The sequence below is a fragment of the Galeopterus variegatus genome, unplaced genomic scaffold (assembly GCF_000696425.1).
Source record: "Galeopterus variegatus unplaced genomic scaffold, G_variegatus-3.0.2 Scaffold163, whole genome shotgun sequence".
NCBI lineage: Eukaryota > Metazoa > Chordata > Mammalia > Dermoptera > Cynocephalidae > Galeopterus > Galeopterus variegatus.
Window position 1 is genome coordinate 812431 of NW_007726274.1, and position 17512 is coordinate 829942.

General features: G+C 40.3%; 1 protein-coding gene across 4 annotated transcripts in view; it reads left to right on the plus strand.

Moving 5' to 3' along the window:
- Positions 1-17512, plus strand: part of PBX1 (pre-B-cell leukemia homeobox 1) — a 320819-nt gene that overhangs the window by 245884 nt on the left and 57423 nt on the right. For 2 of the 4 annotated variants that reach the window (XM_008594442.1, XM_008594449.1), the window contains exons 7-8: positions 6170-6282; positions 7627-7716. In XM_008594442.1, the coding sequence (XP_008592664.1) occupies positions 6170-6282; positions 7627-7716 (203 nt within the window). The remainder of the gene's footprint in view (positions 1-6169; positions 6283-7626; positions 7717-17512) is intronic. The other 2 variants (XM_008594462.1, XM_008594456.1) reach the window with 1 other exon arrangement.

Sequence of the window (17512 nt, forward strand, 5' to 3'; positions counted from 1 at the left end):
GCTTTGTAAACGTGGATATGGTAAGACAATGTAGAATTATTTCCAATTTTATTCTTCCCAGCACGGCAGTTTGGGTTACTATGAGGAGCATATTTACTTTTTGAGCTTTTTTTGTTTTCTTCTTTCCCCATCGTGGACTAACTGGTTCAATAACCAGAGAGTTTCTTCCTCCCCATCTGGGCAATTATTAAGCATTTCAGACCCAACACCACAGGCTGAATTGCACTGCTAGGCAGATATTTTCACTAGTCTCTTTGGAAGAAGTACAATTCTGTCAACATTAGCAAAAATGCACTCAACACTCCTGCAAAGGTTATCATAATGCAAAACAGATATCAAAATGACTTTTTCCTGTCCCTGATATATCTGCATCGCAGATGGCTTAGCATGATTTATGACGAGTCCTTAGAAGGGCCTTGTGGATTCCCTTCGTTACTAAATCCGTAATTATTTATTCTTTCCTAAAGCCCTTAAAAAGAAAATGGTAAGCATTTTAACCCCCTATTCTGTATTTAAAAATTATGTTGGCTCTTATGGAATGTCAGTCTATGAATACAGTTTTCTACGGAATTTTTCTGGTGGCTTAAACTTCTTGTAACTATTCTGAGCACAAAGTAAATTATTATGGAAAATTTGAGCTAAGCTTTCCAGTCGTGCCTAAGTTCTTGGAAATAATATGCAGAAGAACTCTTTTGTTGTGCTTTTTCTTAAGTAGAGACAAAAAAAAACTACTATTATATGTGTGCAATGGTATGGAATTTTAAAAGATAAATGTCTTAGAAAAAGTTACAAATGGGCTTTTCTGTATTTTTTTTCTGCACTTAACACAGCTCAAATCATTCATTACACAGACAAAGTGAGAAGTTTAAATTTCATACTTTTCACCCAGGGTGTTTATTATGTTGTGTAATGGTTCTTCAATACTTTCAGAGGATAAATGAAAATTGAAACAGCAAGTCTTAAATAAGGGGTTAATATGTGAAAAAATATTTTGGCACAGTTTGAAGTCTGGAGTTTGGAACCTAGGAACTTTTATATCCTCCATATTGAAGCAGGAGTTTTTTTCCAGAAGCTTTACTAAATGTAAATACTCATTTCTATTGCATGGAAGATATTTTGCAAGTACATCCTCTTTCCTCTAGAGGCTTCTGTGTAGAGAGCAGCACTTCAGTAACTTTACTTAGGCTATTTCTAAATGTTTCTATTTGTTGATATATGCATTGTCTCCTATTTCCTTAAGCATAATTCATAAAAATCACTTAGGTCTAGAACCTGTGGGGGATTAGCCAACATTTAGAGACATTTAATGTATTACATAGTTTATACCAGCAGTGTTGGGCAAAGTGGATAGAGCAAAGAGGAAGAATGGGAGGAAAGAGAAAAAAAATGTGTTGAATAAAGAAAGCTAAAATGACGACTAATTGAAGCAATAGTTATAACCCTGGGTCTATAATTCTCTGAAGTGACCTAGAGTAGCGCATTCTCAATTGCCTATTTTCAATGGGATTATAAAAGCAAAAATTAAGACCTCAGAAAATGGGGCCCTTTCTGGAAGCCCTAGACTCTCTTCTGGAGGACATTTTAACATCCACCAATGAAGAAATTGGCTTGTGTGTTGCAGATGTTTGCTGTGACATAGCATAAACATTGATACTTTATCGGGTTCTGTGATTAGCTAAGTAGTCACAGGTTTATTGAGGCTCAGAACTCCCAGATTTGAATTCTTTTGCTTAGCTGCGTGTGTGTGTGTGTGTGTGTGTGTGTGTGTGTGTGTGTGTGTGTGTGTGTGTGTGGGATAATAGCAAATTCAGCCATGCAAGTTCTTCCTCTGGCACTATTTTAGTCAATGGCAAGCCCTTGTACATGATCTTATGATACCCCTTATAAGAGGTCTGATGTTACTCAGAATTGGTGGAAAGTTATCATATTAAAACCCTAAACCCTATTTTTCTAAGAAAAGTTTTTATGTAGTACACACAGAGAGGAAGTAACGCATCTAGTGAACTTGACTCACGCTTTAGTAAATCCAGAAGAACCCTTATAATTTTGTTTTTTAAAACCAAGAGAAAAAATTTATCCCATTGCTGTTTTCTCTCATGTCCTTTCTTCCTATGTTTCCCCCCTTTATTTTTAAGTGCAAAATGAAAAAACTTCCTCCTGGAATTGGAACCCTAGAACCTTGGCATACATGCCTGTAGAAGGGTTTTCACTTGGAACCAGACCCTTCACTCTTTTACTTTACCCTAGTAGGAAGTAACAATGAATTTTAGAATTTGTAAGGGGAAATGGAGAAGCAAGCATGAGACATGATCTACTAAAGAGGGTCTATTCTTTGAGCCTCCAAATGGTATGGGAATCCAATCTAATCAGGCTGGCCATGTAGTCTATTTGAAGCCTTGATTTCTAAACTACAGAAATTGGGGCAATACTTGTCATGCATCTACTTCATAAAAATGTGGTGAGAAATAATGAGCTAATACTTTTAAACACTGAGTCTGGTAAAAGAAAAAAGTGAATCCATTCTTGTTCTGGATCATTGGTTCTCCCCTAGGGCAAATTTGCACTATGGGGAACATTTGGTAATGTTTGACATTTTTGGTTGTCACAATTTTGGGGAGAGGACGCTACAGGCATGTGGTAGATTGAGGCCAGGGATGTGGCTAACCATCCTACAATGCATAAGGTATTCCTCCACAACAAAGAATTATCCTGCCCAAAATGTCAATAGTGCCAATGTTGAGAAGTCTTTCTCTAGGTTTAGGTTTTATCATTATTATTGTATCTTTTGGGTTATGAAGTTAATTGGGCTTTTTGTTTGGTTTGGTTTTTGCTTTTTTTTGTTTATCCTGAACAAATTTAAGTTTTCTGAAGATTCTTTGGAGTAGAAATGCAATCTTTGGGAAATTGTCTGATGAAAATAGATGTTAACACATTTCCACATCATGACGTTTGACAGGCAAATACGTTAGCATCACAGGCGATCCGTTTCTTCTCTGTCTAGTTGAGTGCAGATTTAGCTGTGTACATGCCACAAATGTCTGGGTGGCAGTTTATTAGTCACTTGCTTTCTCTCCCAAGCCAAAATCAGAACCTTTTAACTGACAAGCATATCTTAAAATGTGCTTCTAGTAATTGCTGATTGCTTCACAATAACCTGCAGGTAAGGTTCCTGAATGACCTTCTCAGCAAGCCAGGTAATTCTGTTTGAGCTCTTTGAGAATTCCACAGCACCTCCAAGAGAGTCCATTTACTATTAGTCTATGAATTATGTACTTCTCAAGAGGTTATTCATTCCATAACAAGTTCTTTCCAATGTCCAGTGCTGAATGAGGAATATGTCCTAGCCTCGTTGCTTAGATTTTTGTATGGATTTCTGTCTGCTTCATTGTGATATGAGTGGCACTTTTCTCTTCTCCCAGCACAATCACTGCTTTTGGATACAGAAGCCATGGTACTTGTACATGAGTGTACAGCGACAATAAAGTACTGAAACAGCACAGCTCAGAGCACAAGGGACTATTTCTGCAATTACTGCTCTGATACAAATGTTTTGGATACAGAAGCCATGGTACTTGTACATGAGTGTACAGCGACAATAAAGTGCTGAAACAGCACAGCTCAGAGCACAAGGGACTATTTCTGCAATTACTGCTCTGATACAAATGCATTTGTACATGAAGTACATTTATATGCGCATATTTATCTCTGTGTACATTAGGCAGCAAGACATATTTACAATTTATCTATGCACATATATTTTTTAAATCATCTGTGTCAATTGCAGTGTATATCTTGTAAATAGCACATTCCATGCCTTCCTGGTTCCATGGATGCCATGTTACTTGGCATCAATGTAGCCCTTTGGGGATTTCTCCCATTTCTTAGTTTGTGTGCTAATTTCCAACAAACCATCAGCCAAGCATATAGCGTGTGTGTTTGTTACATGGTGTTTGATTGAGAGAGAAATAAAATACCTGGGCTTCAAACTGAACACTCTTGAGAGGAAAAAAAAATAACTCTGATGACATATAAACAGTTATAATTTGGGTTCTTGGAACTGACGATTCTTGGTTCTGATGACATCTAAATATGAGCGTGTATTGTAACGCATATTACAAAATGGCTTTTGTTATTTATTTTATATCTCTGTGATTACAAATAAGATTTAAGAGGGATATAATTAGTATATAGAGGACTGGGTATTATGTATCTTAATGTGAGAATGTGATCTTTCTACACACTGCTTCATCCACATGGTGAAGAGGATAGTTTCAAAGACATGAACCACATTAATGGAAGAAAGTTATGGGCCAAAGTCTTTGTTCTACTGACTGGGTGTAAGCCACACCTGGTCAGATTTTAGGCCTGTTTTGCTAAGACACAACGTTTCTAACTCCTTTCAGATAAGCTAAACAGAGAAGTGTGTGCCAGATGAGACAGGACATGTTACAGAGTTAAGGAGGCATTACAGTGCTTTGGTTGATGCTGAGTCATTCCCCACACCCCAGAGAAAGCATTTCCTTTCTCCAGGGAAAGAAGAAATGAGAAGGGCATAGGTGGAGGATAAGTTTATATAGTTAGCTGGATCCTTTCATGTGGAGGAACGTCCCACAAAACAAAGAAAAATAGAGTTATTTCTTAACTTGGGTTGTCCTCAAGTTTACAAATCGTCTGGTTCCTCTGAACGGCTCTTGCATAGGTGGAGGATAAGTTTATATAGTTAGCTGGATCCTTTCATGTGGAGGAACGTCCCACAAAACAAAGAAAAATAGAGATATTTCTTAACTTGGGTTGTCCTCAAGTTTACAAATCGTCTGGTTCCTCTGAACGGCTCTTGCCTTTGAAGTGTGAAGATACTATGAATAGTTAAGCATAGAGCATAGTAGCAGGTTTAGCATTCGTCACTTAATTGGTCCTTCTATGGACCTGCAGCTCTTCATATGGGGCAGGAAAGCTCTCTAGGACAGCTCAAATCCCTGTCTTGGGGCAAAAAGAAAGAAAGCATCAGAGCTGAGGCATGAATCATTGTTGGGCGATTCCACACTGATGATGGCTGTCTCAGAATACGAGGGCAAGAGTGAAGTTTGAGCAACATAGGGTTGGAAATAATAGAGTGCGGCTGACCTGGGTCCCTACGGTCTCTCCTTTTCCAGGCTAACGTTGTGTTTTAACCAAACCTTGCACGTTGAGCTTTCTTTCCTAATGCGCTGAGCTGCACGATGACTTCAGAATATTATTAAGCTTTTGCAAGCTCCTGTGTTAAAGTCGAGGGTGGGCTAGGTTTACCACAGTGGGACCAGTGGAACCTGGGTGATACCAGGATGGACCTGAAGGCTAACTCTCTGGATGAAGCCTCCATTTCTGGGATGTGAAAGCAGATGGTTAACTGCCCTTCTTGAGGGCCACTATTATTATTATTATTAGCATTTCATATTTCATGCATGCTTGAGAATTCCTGACACACCTATTACTCTATTTAATTATCCTCCATACCAGCAGGTAGCACCAAAGGGTAGATCATTCTTGCATATTCTTATAGTCCTCAAGTTTCCCTGGGCTGTTTGCCACCCAGAAAGGAATTTCACCTTCTTTCCAGAAATCAAGAATGTCAGTAGACCCGTATCTCAGGGCTAGGCCAGCCCTAGTGTGTGACATCGCCTTCACGCACTCCCTGCCTGGTGCTGCTCCCCATGGGAGAGTAGACTGGTTTAGCAATAGCATATTTAGAATCAGTTGAATAGCTCATGTGCTCCCTCATGGTGGCAGACGTGTCATTAACCAGCCCATACTCTCCATCTTGTGGTCCCCTGGCTAACCCTAGACATTCTAGAGGTGTGAAAGAGAAATCCAAGGTCTGGAGACTGTCTTCAGTACAAATAGTCTTAATTGAGGAGAATAAATATTCCCTTTCTTGGCTTGAAGTTGCTGAGGGGAAGCAGTCCTATTGGCAACTGGTAGGAAGATGTGGCTTCACATAACAGGAACAATATGCACCCTTGATTGCTTGCTCTGCTCTTCATGCTACTAACCAGAGTCTGTTGATGTTGTTTTTATTTTCGTTTTGATTTGGGGGAGTTGCTTTGCATGTTTTTCTTCCTCTTGGCTGTTAGATGCGGGGATTGAGCCTTTTCCTTTCTGTGATTCAGGTGCCTCACTCTTTCCTTTCCAGGTTCTTCCAGTTCTTTTAACATGTCAAACTCTGGAGATTTGTTCATGAGCGTGCAGTCACTCAATGGGGATTCTTACCAAGGGGCCCAGGTTGGAGCCAACGTGCAATCACAGGTAGGGACCCAGCCAATATGCCACCAGGTGATTTCATTAGAATCCAAGCGCCCTCGGTCGTATTGGCACTTCCTGCTTCTGGCCAGAGAGAAAGAAAAAGAGAGGGAGAGAGATCAGAACCAAAACCTTACCAACAACCAAACAAACCAATCCAAACCAAAGACAACCATTGTCATGGGGAATCTTGTCCACACTTTGTGAGTGCATCTGGCTCTGGCTTGTTCACACTAGCAAGGTTGTAGAGGAGCAGTAAGGACAGGGCGAAGTGACAAAACATATCAGGCAAGTGGATCCAGCACATTCTTTATTCATTAAAAGGAAAGGGAGGAGTTCAGTTCATTGTCTCAATTTCCAAGTCTCCCTCTCATTCGTCGGTTTCCCATGCTCAGTATGTGCCCAATAAGGAGGTAATTAATGAGCAGGCAAATATGTTAGTATCTCATATTTTCACTTTTACGCTTTAAAAACAGCCAGGATGACTAAATTCATCTTTTTAGTCATCCTTGAGGTCAAGAGACTTGAGTTTCTGATGATGAGTGTAAATCCGTGCTGGGAAGCAAAAATCAAGTTGTGGTATAAAACCTCGGTGCTCCTTAGTAAATAGGTTGCCTTCACGACACCTCAGGAAGCCAGCATACTATCTCAGCATGAAGCGTGATGTGAGAGGCTAAGGCAGTGTGCCCTGGGTCAGAATTATTAGGGAAGCTCTGAGCCATTTCAAGCCAGTCTCCCACCTTACATGTGGAATAGGAAGCATTATATGCCTGGAATAGAAAACTGGTCAGTGATTCAGCTCCTTGCTCCAGAAACATTGCCTGGAAACAATTTTGAAGAGATATGGTCAGACTTTGGTCAAGTGACTAGACAACTTGCCATCATTTAAGTCCTCGAAAAAACACCGGGGTCTTAGTCACATACTGCTGTCCCTATGAGATGGCTGACCGAGCCGTCTCTAAACAGAACTTTGATTTTATGGGTACCCAGCAAAGGAGAAGCTGTATAGGATGATCTATAGGGAAGAAAATGGAGCGAAGGGAAAATTTCTTCATCCTCTCTCCTCTAACCCACTCCCCACCATCTCATGCAGCACTGTTGAATTAGTTTCAGTGTTGGGAATCCTAGTTTTCTCTTATCATTTCACTTATTGAATTCAGAACTGATCATGGATTTGGCATATAGAGGAGGCCTAGCCTCATGCTAATGAACTCTTTCCCAGGAAGGATGTCTCCAAAATGATTGCATTAAGTTGGCATGCCCAAATGGTAGTCCGTATGATGATGATCTGCCTCCCTTTCCCTGCATCTCCCTAACTAATTTCCTCTCTGTTGTTGTTCATCTGTTTAGGTGGATACCCTTCGCCATGTTATCAGCCAGACAGGAGGATACAGTGACGGACTCGCAGCCAGTCAGATGTACAGTCCGCAGGGCATCAGTGTAAGAAAACAAGGCTCCCCCCACCCTTTGTTTTTATTCTATCACTACCAATTATTTCTAAGCCATAGGGCCCAGAATGCCACTTAGTAGGACTTGTCTTAGCTTTACGGTCACCTAGTTTCTTGTTTCTGTATCGGTCATGCCATCGGCAGCATTCTACCCACAGAAAAAGTGGCGATGGGGCAGGCTTCATGCAGGCAGCTGGCGTCTAGGGCTGTCAGACGCAATCAGTGTTTGCATGGCACCTGCGGCCACATGCGTTCAGCTGAGAGGAGCTGCTAAACAGGTGACACCTAGTACAACAGTGGTAGGAAATGTCCCCACAAGCTGGGGCCGGGCAACCTGGGGAGGAAAACCGGTAGCCAAAATCCATTGCATCTAGGTCTGTGGCCTAAAACAAATCCTTTTCCCAATCTGTCTATGAACGATTTAAAAAAAAAAAAATTAACAGAGAGGCTGGGTATGTTTAAGGGATGGGGAGGGGTGCAGGCCATCTTCTACGTGTTCTTGGGTGCGCTGGCGGCTCCTGACTAGCATGAAAATTCATAGCGACAAGCTGTGTCGCACAGAGTGAAATCGATCAGACAGACACAAGGAGAACCGAGTGTAGATTTGGGACAGCAATCCAACTTGATTTCTCAGATCAATCGTCCGCTATCTCAGCAGCGGTGACAGCAAGCTGGGACAAGAGGGCAGCCTGGAAAAGGAGGCTGTTCTTTACATCTGGGGTGATTTCCTGGGCTCTTAGAGGTCACAAGAGGCTCCAGTAGAACTGTTGGCTTGAAACTGTTTAAGAATGCTGTGGTTGGTTGGTGGTGATCATTTTTTATGGCTTGTTTCTGTCGTTATGAATAAAGTCAATTGGGGATGGAAGTAAGGAAAGATAGGTGTGATTTATTAATATAATCTTAGTCTATGCTGATTGATGTATCATGTCTGTAATAAAAAAGGTGATGGCCCCTTCAACTCTACATTGGTCAGATCATATACGATTCTGGCCAGCCTGGAAGAAGTCAACAGAATACCTACTATTTCATCAGATGAGGAATGAGAGGAAGAATTAGGAATTCTTACCCCATGAAAAAGAAGATTTGGGTTAGAAATGCCACCGTCTTTGCGTGGGATTAGATTCACCATGAATGATCTAAAGTGCACAGGATAGGACCACTGAGGAGAAGATTCAGAGAGACAGATTTCACTTCAGCTTTTGATGGACCTTTCACCAAGTCAGAGTTCTTCAGAGAAGGGATTGACTGCCCTTAGGAATTCAGGAATTCCCTGTCATTGGGAAGGTCAAACATGGCTTGGCTAGCTATTTGGTCATGATGTTGTGGAAAGGAGTCAAGCACCAGATTGTGATTGTCTTGGTACTTCTAAGGCCACTTACGGTGGAAATTTTTTATTTTCTACCTTCTTGAGGCAGAATCCCCTCTGAGTTTATATAATATTTATCAAGTCTTCTCTAGGAGGGATGCATGGAGGTTAAAGTTAACTCTTTTAAACATACTCTGGGCTATCATATCACTTTCTAGGAAGGATTTCCAGAGCAGAAGGATTCTTTCCATCTGGTGCTTAATGCTAACAGTACTAATTATTATTACTGTATTAATGGCTGACTTGCCAGGAAGCCTGCTTAGAAAAATACAAGATACCATCACAGGCAAGTATATTCTCAATACGGATTCCAAATGAATAAAGTTGCTCTGTGTTTGTTGTATTTATGTATTTCCTGAATCTTTTTGAGATGTAAGATAGATTTTTCCAAAGAAAGCTTTGCTCTGTGCATAAGTGGAAGAGAGGAACATGAATGTGGAGATAAGAACGTGGGCATACTCAGAAAAGGGACTAAAGAAAGGCCATGTGACTGGGCAGGAACTGGGGCTGACATTCCTGCTGTTTGGCCTCTTTCTTTCTGGACTGGGTACCACAGAAGAGAGAAGCAGTCAGACTCTGGGGGGTCAACACTGACCCCTGTGACGTCATCTACTGGGCTGGGAATAATTTCTGAAATAGTGTAACCAAACATGTGCAGACAATTATGTCTGATTACATAAGCCCACCACAAAAACTGGGCTTGAAAATGCCACTTGAAAGAGCCTTTCATTTTGCATTTATTTTTTTTCTGTGAACTGTGGTTATTTTATTTCTGGGTCTTTAATATGTCCACCACAAAAACTGGGCTTGAAAATGCCACTTGAAAGAGCCTCTCATTTTGCATTTATTTTTTTTCTGTGAACTGTGGTTATTTTATTTCTGGGTCTTTAATATGCAGGATAAATGAATCAAAGGCTGATCATGATATCATATGTTCTTTTGATATCAGTTTTAAATTGTGCCATCTGCAGAAGGGTAAGTTTGTTAGAGTGAGATGTAGGTTTATGCAGTGTATTAGATGCTGCAACATGTGCATGTATCGAGTGGGACTATGGCTGCCAGGAGAAAAAAGAGAGAGAGAAAAGGAGGGAAGACAAGAAGAGACAAGGACAGGAATAAGATGTTTGAGCCAAGCCTGCAGAAGGGTAAGTTTGTTAGAGTGAGATGTAGGTTTATGCGGTGTATTAGATGCTGCAACATGTGCATGTATCGAGTGGGACTATGGCTGCCAGGAGAAAAAAGAGAGAGAAAAGGAGGGAAGACAAGAAGAGACAAGGACAGGAATAAGATGTTTGAGCCAAGAAGTAAAAATAAATAGTTCCTAAACCCAAAGCAGCCATGGAATCCCCAGCTGGGCTCTGGATCGTGTTTCATTTGGTGGAGGACATTTTCTGGGCAGCCTTTATTCACTCCCCTGGCTGGGTTTTCACAGCACCCACATCTTATCCAACCAGTGTCTATTTTAAGTCTTATAAAGTTCAGACCACTTGCCTTTAGTTGACCACATAGCAATAGGCTTGCAACGTGTACTGGTAAGAATACTAGGATGAGAGGTGGGAGACTCTGGTCCTTATAACTCGTGTGCCCATGGGCAAGCATTGAATCTCTTTCGTATAGAATGGGGCCAGTAATCCCACCCTTGATACCTCAAAGGCTGCTTTCAGGAAAATGAGAAAATAAGTAGGAAAAGGTTGGGCAAAGCATAAACTGTTCCACATGAGTGCAGTGTGAAGTGCTGTAAGTGGTAACTTTCTGATTTGACCTTTTTTCTCCTCCCGTGTGAGCAGTTTTCACAGTAGGCAGTTCCTAGTGAGGACCGGGTAGGACACAGTTGTCATTTTTTTTTCTCTTCTGGTGGAAAGGTATGCTTCTGAGGTGGATATAGAGTTATACAAGGCCTAAAGACCCCCTGCGTTAGCCACTGTGAGAGTTAAGTTACACCTCCTTAGGTACTTTCTGTTCTCCTGTGACAGCAGGCGGTGCTTACTAGGTTTAGAGTGGCTCTAAGTAATGGAGGGAGATCATTCCACTTCTCTGTCAGTCAAACATAAAGATTACTTAGCTACCTCATTCTTTTCTCTCCATTCCCACTGCCTTCATCCTAGTTCTGGAAATACTTTATTAACTAGACTATTGCAATAACGTTCCAGTCACTGTTACTGTCTTTAGTTCCTCCTCTGTGCTGCACACATTCCCTAAATTTTGTTATTCCTTGCTCAATTATCAGCAGTCCCTTTTGATCACCTGCCTAAGCAAGCTCAAATCCTGAGTCCAAAACTCAGGGTCTTCCACACTGTGCCCCTAACCTACCTGTCCTTCCATCTTATCCTCCCATCATCAAAGTAAACTCCAGTAAAGGTCAGCTCACCTTTAACTGGTTACACACTCCCCCTGCATTCGCTGATGTATGCATCTACACAAATGTCCTCTCAGTCCTACAGCACCTTACCCATCCCACCCCACGATCAAAATTAAATCACAATTTAAAACAATTAAACATAAATTATTTTTTCACTCTAAATAATGTTCTGCACGATCACAAATCTTTGATAATTCACGAGGAAACGTTTGTGTAATGAGAGCTCTTCTTCCTTCTCATTTAAGTCTTCATGATACAATTTGAGGGGGAAACAGTGAAGTGAGCCAGAAAATATGGAAGGTGCTAGTTCTAATGAAAGAGTATTTGGGGGGGGGGGTAGCTTGCTTATCCTGATGTATCAACAACACGGAGAGGTGAGTGTGGTCCTAAAATGCACATTATTAGTTGCTCAAAACATGTTTGTTGAATGAAAAAATTAGGTAGGAGAAGAAAAGATGCTCCTGAATTAAAAATGCATTTAATGACCAATACCCATGTCTAGTGTGTCAGCTGTAAATTATCTAGTGGTAATTATTATTTTAGATGCTTCACTTATCTACAAATATCCTGTCTTTTAGATTCAAAAATGTTGTCTTATGTTTTGAAAAAAGTTTTCTAAACTTTTTAGCCAATGCATATATCTGAAAATAAGATTCAGATCAGCATTAAATATATGAAGTTACATGGTGATGATATTGCTGAGAGAATTATCCCTTAATTCTTTTAACTCCTCCTATCCTAGAAGACTCCCCATATTCCTATCCTTAAAGAGTCCCTGTAAAAGAATACCTGCTTGTGAGATGATAGCCATCCCTGTAGTGATATAATGTTCGTTCCAGTGGGATTCTTATTGCCCTTTCCACTAGATGGGGGACTGGAGTCCCCGAGGACAACCTGGTGGAAGGTGGAAGCAACTTGAAATTAGGACACTTGGATCCTTCTTGTGTCTTTTCTTTTGAGGAGTCACTTCACCTCTCTGTGTCGTTGCTACATCAGGATAAGCAAGCTACCCCCCCCCCCAAAAAAATACTCGAGAAAACAAACAAAAACCACCTGAACAAAACAAGACAACACAAAATCATCATGAACCAAAATAAAAATCTATATTTGCAGTTTGTCTTAATTGGTAAACTTGTTGGAATCTGGCTGTTAAAGCTTATGTTCACTGAGTTTATCAAACAGATGGTTACATAGGAATGTTTCACTAGAACCATATTCTTGCCTATAGGATAACCAGAGACAGCAGCATTATCAAATGCACACATATAGAACAGACTCACGAAGAATCAAAATCAATAACACTGTTTTACTTCTTTTTTTTCAACTTCCTTCTCAGAAGCAATGGTGTCATGGTTAAATTTGGGATTGTCAGGATGTGACAAGCAACTAATAATGTGCATTTTAGGACCACACTCACCTCTCCGTGTTGTTGATACATCAGGATAAGCAAGCTATCCCCCCCCCAAAAAAATACTCTTTCATTAGAATTAGCATCTTCTATATTTTCTGGCTCACCTCACTGTTTCCCCCTTGAATTGTATCACGAAGACTTAAATGAGAAGGAAGAAGAGCTCTCATTACACAAACGTTTCCTCGTGAATTATCAAAGATTTGTGATCATGCAGAGCATTATTCTTTAGAGTGAAAAAAATAATTTATGTTTAATTGTTTTAAATTGTGAATTAAAGGAATGAATTTATTCCAGCCAGTCTTGAATGTAAATAAATACTCCTATAGATTTTTCTTATTCAAAAGTTTTGGTGAAAATGAAAATAAAGTGTTAGTGTTGTCTCTATAAAGGCAATATGCCGTTAACATCAATTTATGACAGAAAAAAATCTCACCAATTTTGCTTTGTGATAATTGTAATACTGGAAAAATAGAGATGAAGCTATTATCTTTGTAAACCCTAATATAGGTATTTTTGTTTTGTTTTTCTTCTCTCCCATGTTAGGCAAGAGGGAAAAAGAATATTTACTGAGTGAATAAATAGAATATAAATCATTAGGCTAGAAATAGCTTCCTACTTAAGTGAATGCCTTTCAGGCATTTGGATATCACAAGGGTTACTTAGTAACACTTGGCCACATGCCATAATTTTAATTTTTTCTTAACTACTTCTGAGAGACCTCTTTCCACTTAAAGTGTATATTAATAAGATGTTGCCACATGTGGAATTGTAGGACTGGGAAGTGAGGGTGATAATTAAAATTCATACGTGAATCTTTAAGAACACATTTTAATTATACAGCGTTGTAATTTTTCTATTTAACAAGCTGAATTAGGGTTTTGAAGGGATTAAAACATATCCAGATGTGCTCCCCAGTTGGTTACCTTTGGGTGCCTTCTGGTACTGTGGACAGGGCCTAACAGCTGCAGGCCAGAGGGTTGGGGAGACTGAGAAGAGTTGAGGGGAAACACATTTTAATTATACAGCGTTGTAATTTTTCTATTTAACAAGCTGAATTGGGGTTTTGAAGGGATTAAAACATATCCAGATGTGCTCCCCAGTTGGTTACCTTTGGGTGCCTTCTGGTGCTGTGGACAGGGCCTAACAGCTGCAGGCCAGAGGGTTGGGGAGACTGAGAAGAGTTGAGGGGTCCAAACATGGTGGATGAGACTCAGAAGGGGTTGAAGGCAGGAGGAATAGGGAGATAGACTCCTGCTCCAGGAAGTTCACAGCCTGGCTTTCCTTCATGACAGAACCAAAGGGAAACAGAGTAGGTCTCTTTGTTTTTTACATTTTAAGGACTTTAAACGTTTAAACCATATCAACTCAGCACATGAAACCAAAAAAGCATTTTATTTCAGCCCACAGTAGTTGAAGAAGCAAAGAATATCCCAATCTTATAATATCGTGTGCAATCCATCATTTTCCCCCAGATGCCAAGTAAAAGCCCTTGAAGGTACAAAAAACCAAATGAGGTCAGATCACTCAATGGCTCATTCATTCATTCATATATTTATTCACCCATTCATCTATTCATTCAGTAAACATAAGCTTTCTGACCTTGGGAAATGAGGTTACATCATGTTACATATAGATCAAGTTGGAGAAACCCCATACCAGAGATGATGCAAAACCCTGATGCCAGTCAGGACGTATTTTCCCTTTTAGTATCATTCACCATTTTGTTCAGGATTGCATTTCCTGTTCTTGGAAGACTAGGACAAAGGAGCCAACCAACTCTGTAATCTAGGAGGGAATCTGAGATTAAATTATATAACAGAAGAGAAGAATTCAGGACCAACCAGCAATAGTTTGTGAAAGGTACCACCCCCCAACCAAACAAACATGACTTGCAGTTAATAATATGATAAGCATCCTTTTGTGGGGACTCATCTTTTTTTGTGCAATTAGCCATAACAAATTTGTTGATCTTAAACCTAGTGATATAATCAGTCCAAACACCATTGTATGCATACTGTGCGTGTGTGTGTATATGTGTGTGTGTATCTATACATGCATGTACATTCCACTTCTACCTCTGTGACTAGGGACACGTCAGTTTCTCTTGATGGGACTCAATGTCCTCAACTCTGAAAAGGACACTTGAGCTGGATTTTGCCTAAGGCCTCTTCCAGTGTCAACTTCAACTTATTAACAGTGATTGTGTTTTCATTCCCAAGAAAATGCAAGAGGAAGGGAAATAGTTCAAAGCCATGAATAAGAGAGGAAATTATGTTTTTGGAAAGATTCCCATCTGTGAGGTGACATCGTGCACCATGTTGTTTTCATTGGAATTGGTGTTTCATAGCATCCTGCCCGGCTGGACTCATGTTTGGCACTGCAGCCAAGCTGTACTTAAGCCGGGATCTGGTGAGTTGTTCCAGATTCAAGTGCGTCCTGCCTTCTGCTCTAGGAAGAAAAATCACAATCTCAAAAAGGCAGTTTGTTTCTTTGGTTGCGCTTTGGACTTCAGTAAATATTAAGCTTATTAAATAGGCTGAGTTTAACTGCAGGAAACATTAGCACTGATTTCTGAAGATGGTCCTCTTCTTGCTAGGTCTAGCCTTGCCCCTTATGTTCCTAGACAAGCTTGTGTTCAGATAAAATATTACACTTTTTTTTTTAGGAAATTCCACTGTTAGGGCCAGCTCACTCAGGAGAGTGCGGTGCTGATAGCACCTGGGCTGTAGGTTCGGATCCTATGTAGGGATGGCCGTTGCACTCAGTGGCTGAGCATGGTGCAGACAATACCGAGCCGGGGATTATGATCCCCTTCCTGGTCAAAAAAAAGAAAGAAAGAAAATTCCACTGTTATTTTATAATGTGATGTTTTTTAAAAATCTCTGGCTATATTTGAGTTTGAGGAAATTCTTCTCCACATCTCTAAATATCTAAGTATGCTTCAATTTGATAGAATGAATAAATAAACAAATAAATGCTCTAGTCAACAAATGTTAATTGAGGACTTTGTACTTTCCAGCATCAAGAATGCAAGAATCAATGGCACATGGCTTTTGTAAAGTCACAGAAAGCTGAAAGAACTGGGAGTTATCTGGTTCAGTCCTCTGCTTCTCTGAAAGGGAAGAAGCACACTACCCAAATAGTCAATATAGTATTATATTATTGGCAAAGAATTTTAGGAATGGCCATTGTAAAGGCCATTGTAAGAGGTATTTGTATATATATAATATAATTTTCAACTAAAAATTCATGAATTGTGTATAAAACATGATTGACATTTGCCATTCTTTTATAGAGTTTACAAATGACTATACCAAAAGCTATTCTTTCCTTCTAGAACCATGCTGTCCAATCTAACTTTCTGCATTGATGGGAATATTTCATTTTACCATTTTCCAACACGTTAACCATTAGTAGTACATGGGTAATGTACTGCTAATGTACAAGTTAACCATTAGCAGCTGAAATGTGGCTAGTGTGAATAAGAAAATGAATTTTTTTTTTTTTNAAAAGATGACCGGTAGGACCGGCCTGGTGGCACACTGGAGAGTGCGCTGCTTGAGAGCGCAGCGGCGCTCCCGCCAAGGGTTCGGATCCCATGTGGAGACTGGTTCCCGCTCACTGGCTGAGCGTGGCGCGGGCGCAACACCGAGCATTGCGATCCCATTGCCGGTCCCCGGTACGGGTGCGACACCAAGGGTTGTGATCCCGTTACCGGTCAGTAAAAAAGACAAAAAGAAAAAACAATAAAATAAAGATGACCTGTAAGGGGATCTTAACCCTTGACTTGGTGTTGTCAGCACCACGCTCAGCCAGTGACCAACCGGCCATCCCTATATGGGATCCGAACCCGGGGCCTTGGTGTTATCAGCACCACACTCTCCCGAGTGAGCCACGGGCTGGCCCAGAAAATGAATTTTTTATTGTATCTAATTTTAGTTTTAATAGCCACTGTGGCTACTGGCTACCATGTTTGACAGCAGAGTTCTAGGTGCTCTGCCAGTCACTTGGTAGCCACCAAAGATGGGGTGGGTGGTATTAGAGGTATGATCATGCTGTGAAACAGAGTAGATTTCTTACAACAACACACAGAAAAGCATGCTTTTCGCTTAAATAAGTCTTTCCTAAAATAAATAGAACTATTTATTAAAAATTAACCATGTATAAGAAGTTAACTCAGATTAGTGTAATAGTATGCTTTAAACAATGAAATAATATGGAGGAAGATTTAAAATATAAATATAGAAATATCTTTGTTTATTGTGGTTCTATTTGTAGTCATTTTCAACTCTGTCAGCCACTAATTCATCTAACCTAATGATTTTTCGAGCCTAAGCATGACATGTCCTTGAACTCATCTTAAATCCTTTCTTTAAGTCTAAACCCTTTGGGTGTTGTACAGGTGCAGGCTCTGTTTCAGGTCTCCCAGATGACCTAAGCCTTTGCTGGCAGCCTCTGCTTAGCGGTACTTTTCTCTCTGCCCTGCTAGTCTGTTCAGATTGTGGCCTAAAGATCAACAGCATCAGCTGGAACACGTGAGCAATGCAGAATCTCAGGCCCCACCCAGAACAGTTAAATCAGATTCTGCAATTTAACCAGATCCCTTGGTAATTTCTAAGCACATTACATTTTTTTTAATTGAAACATAATTG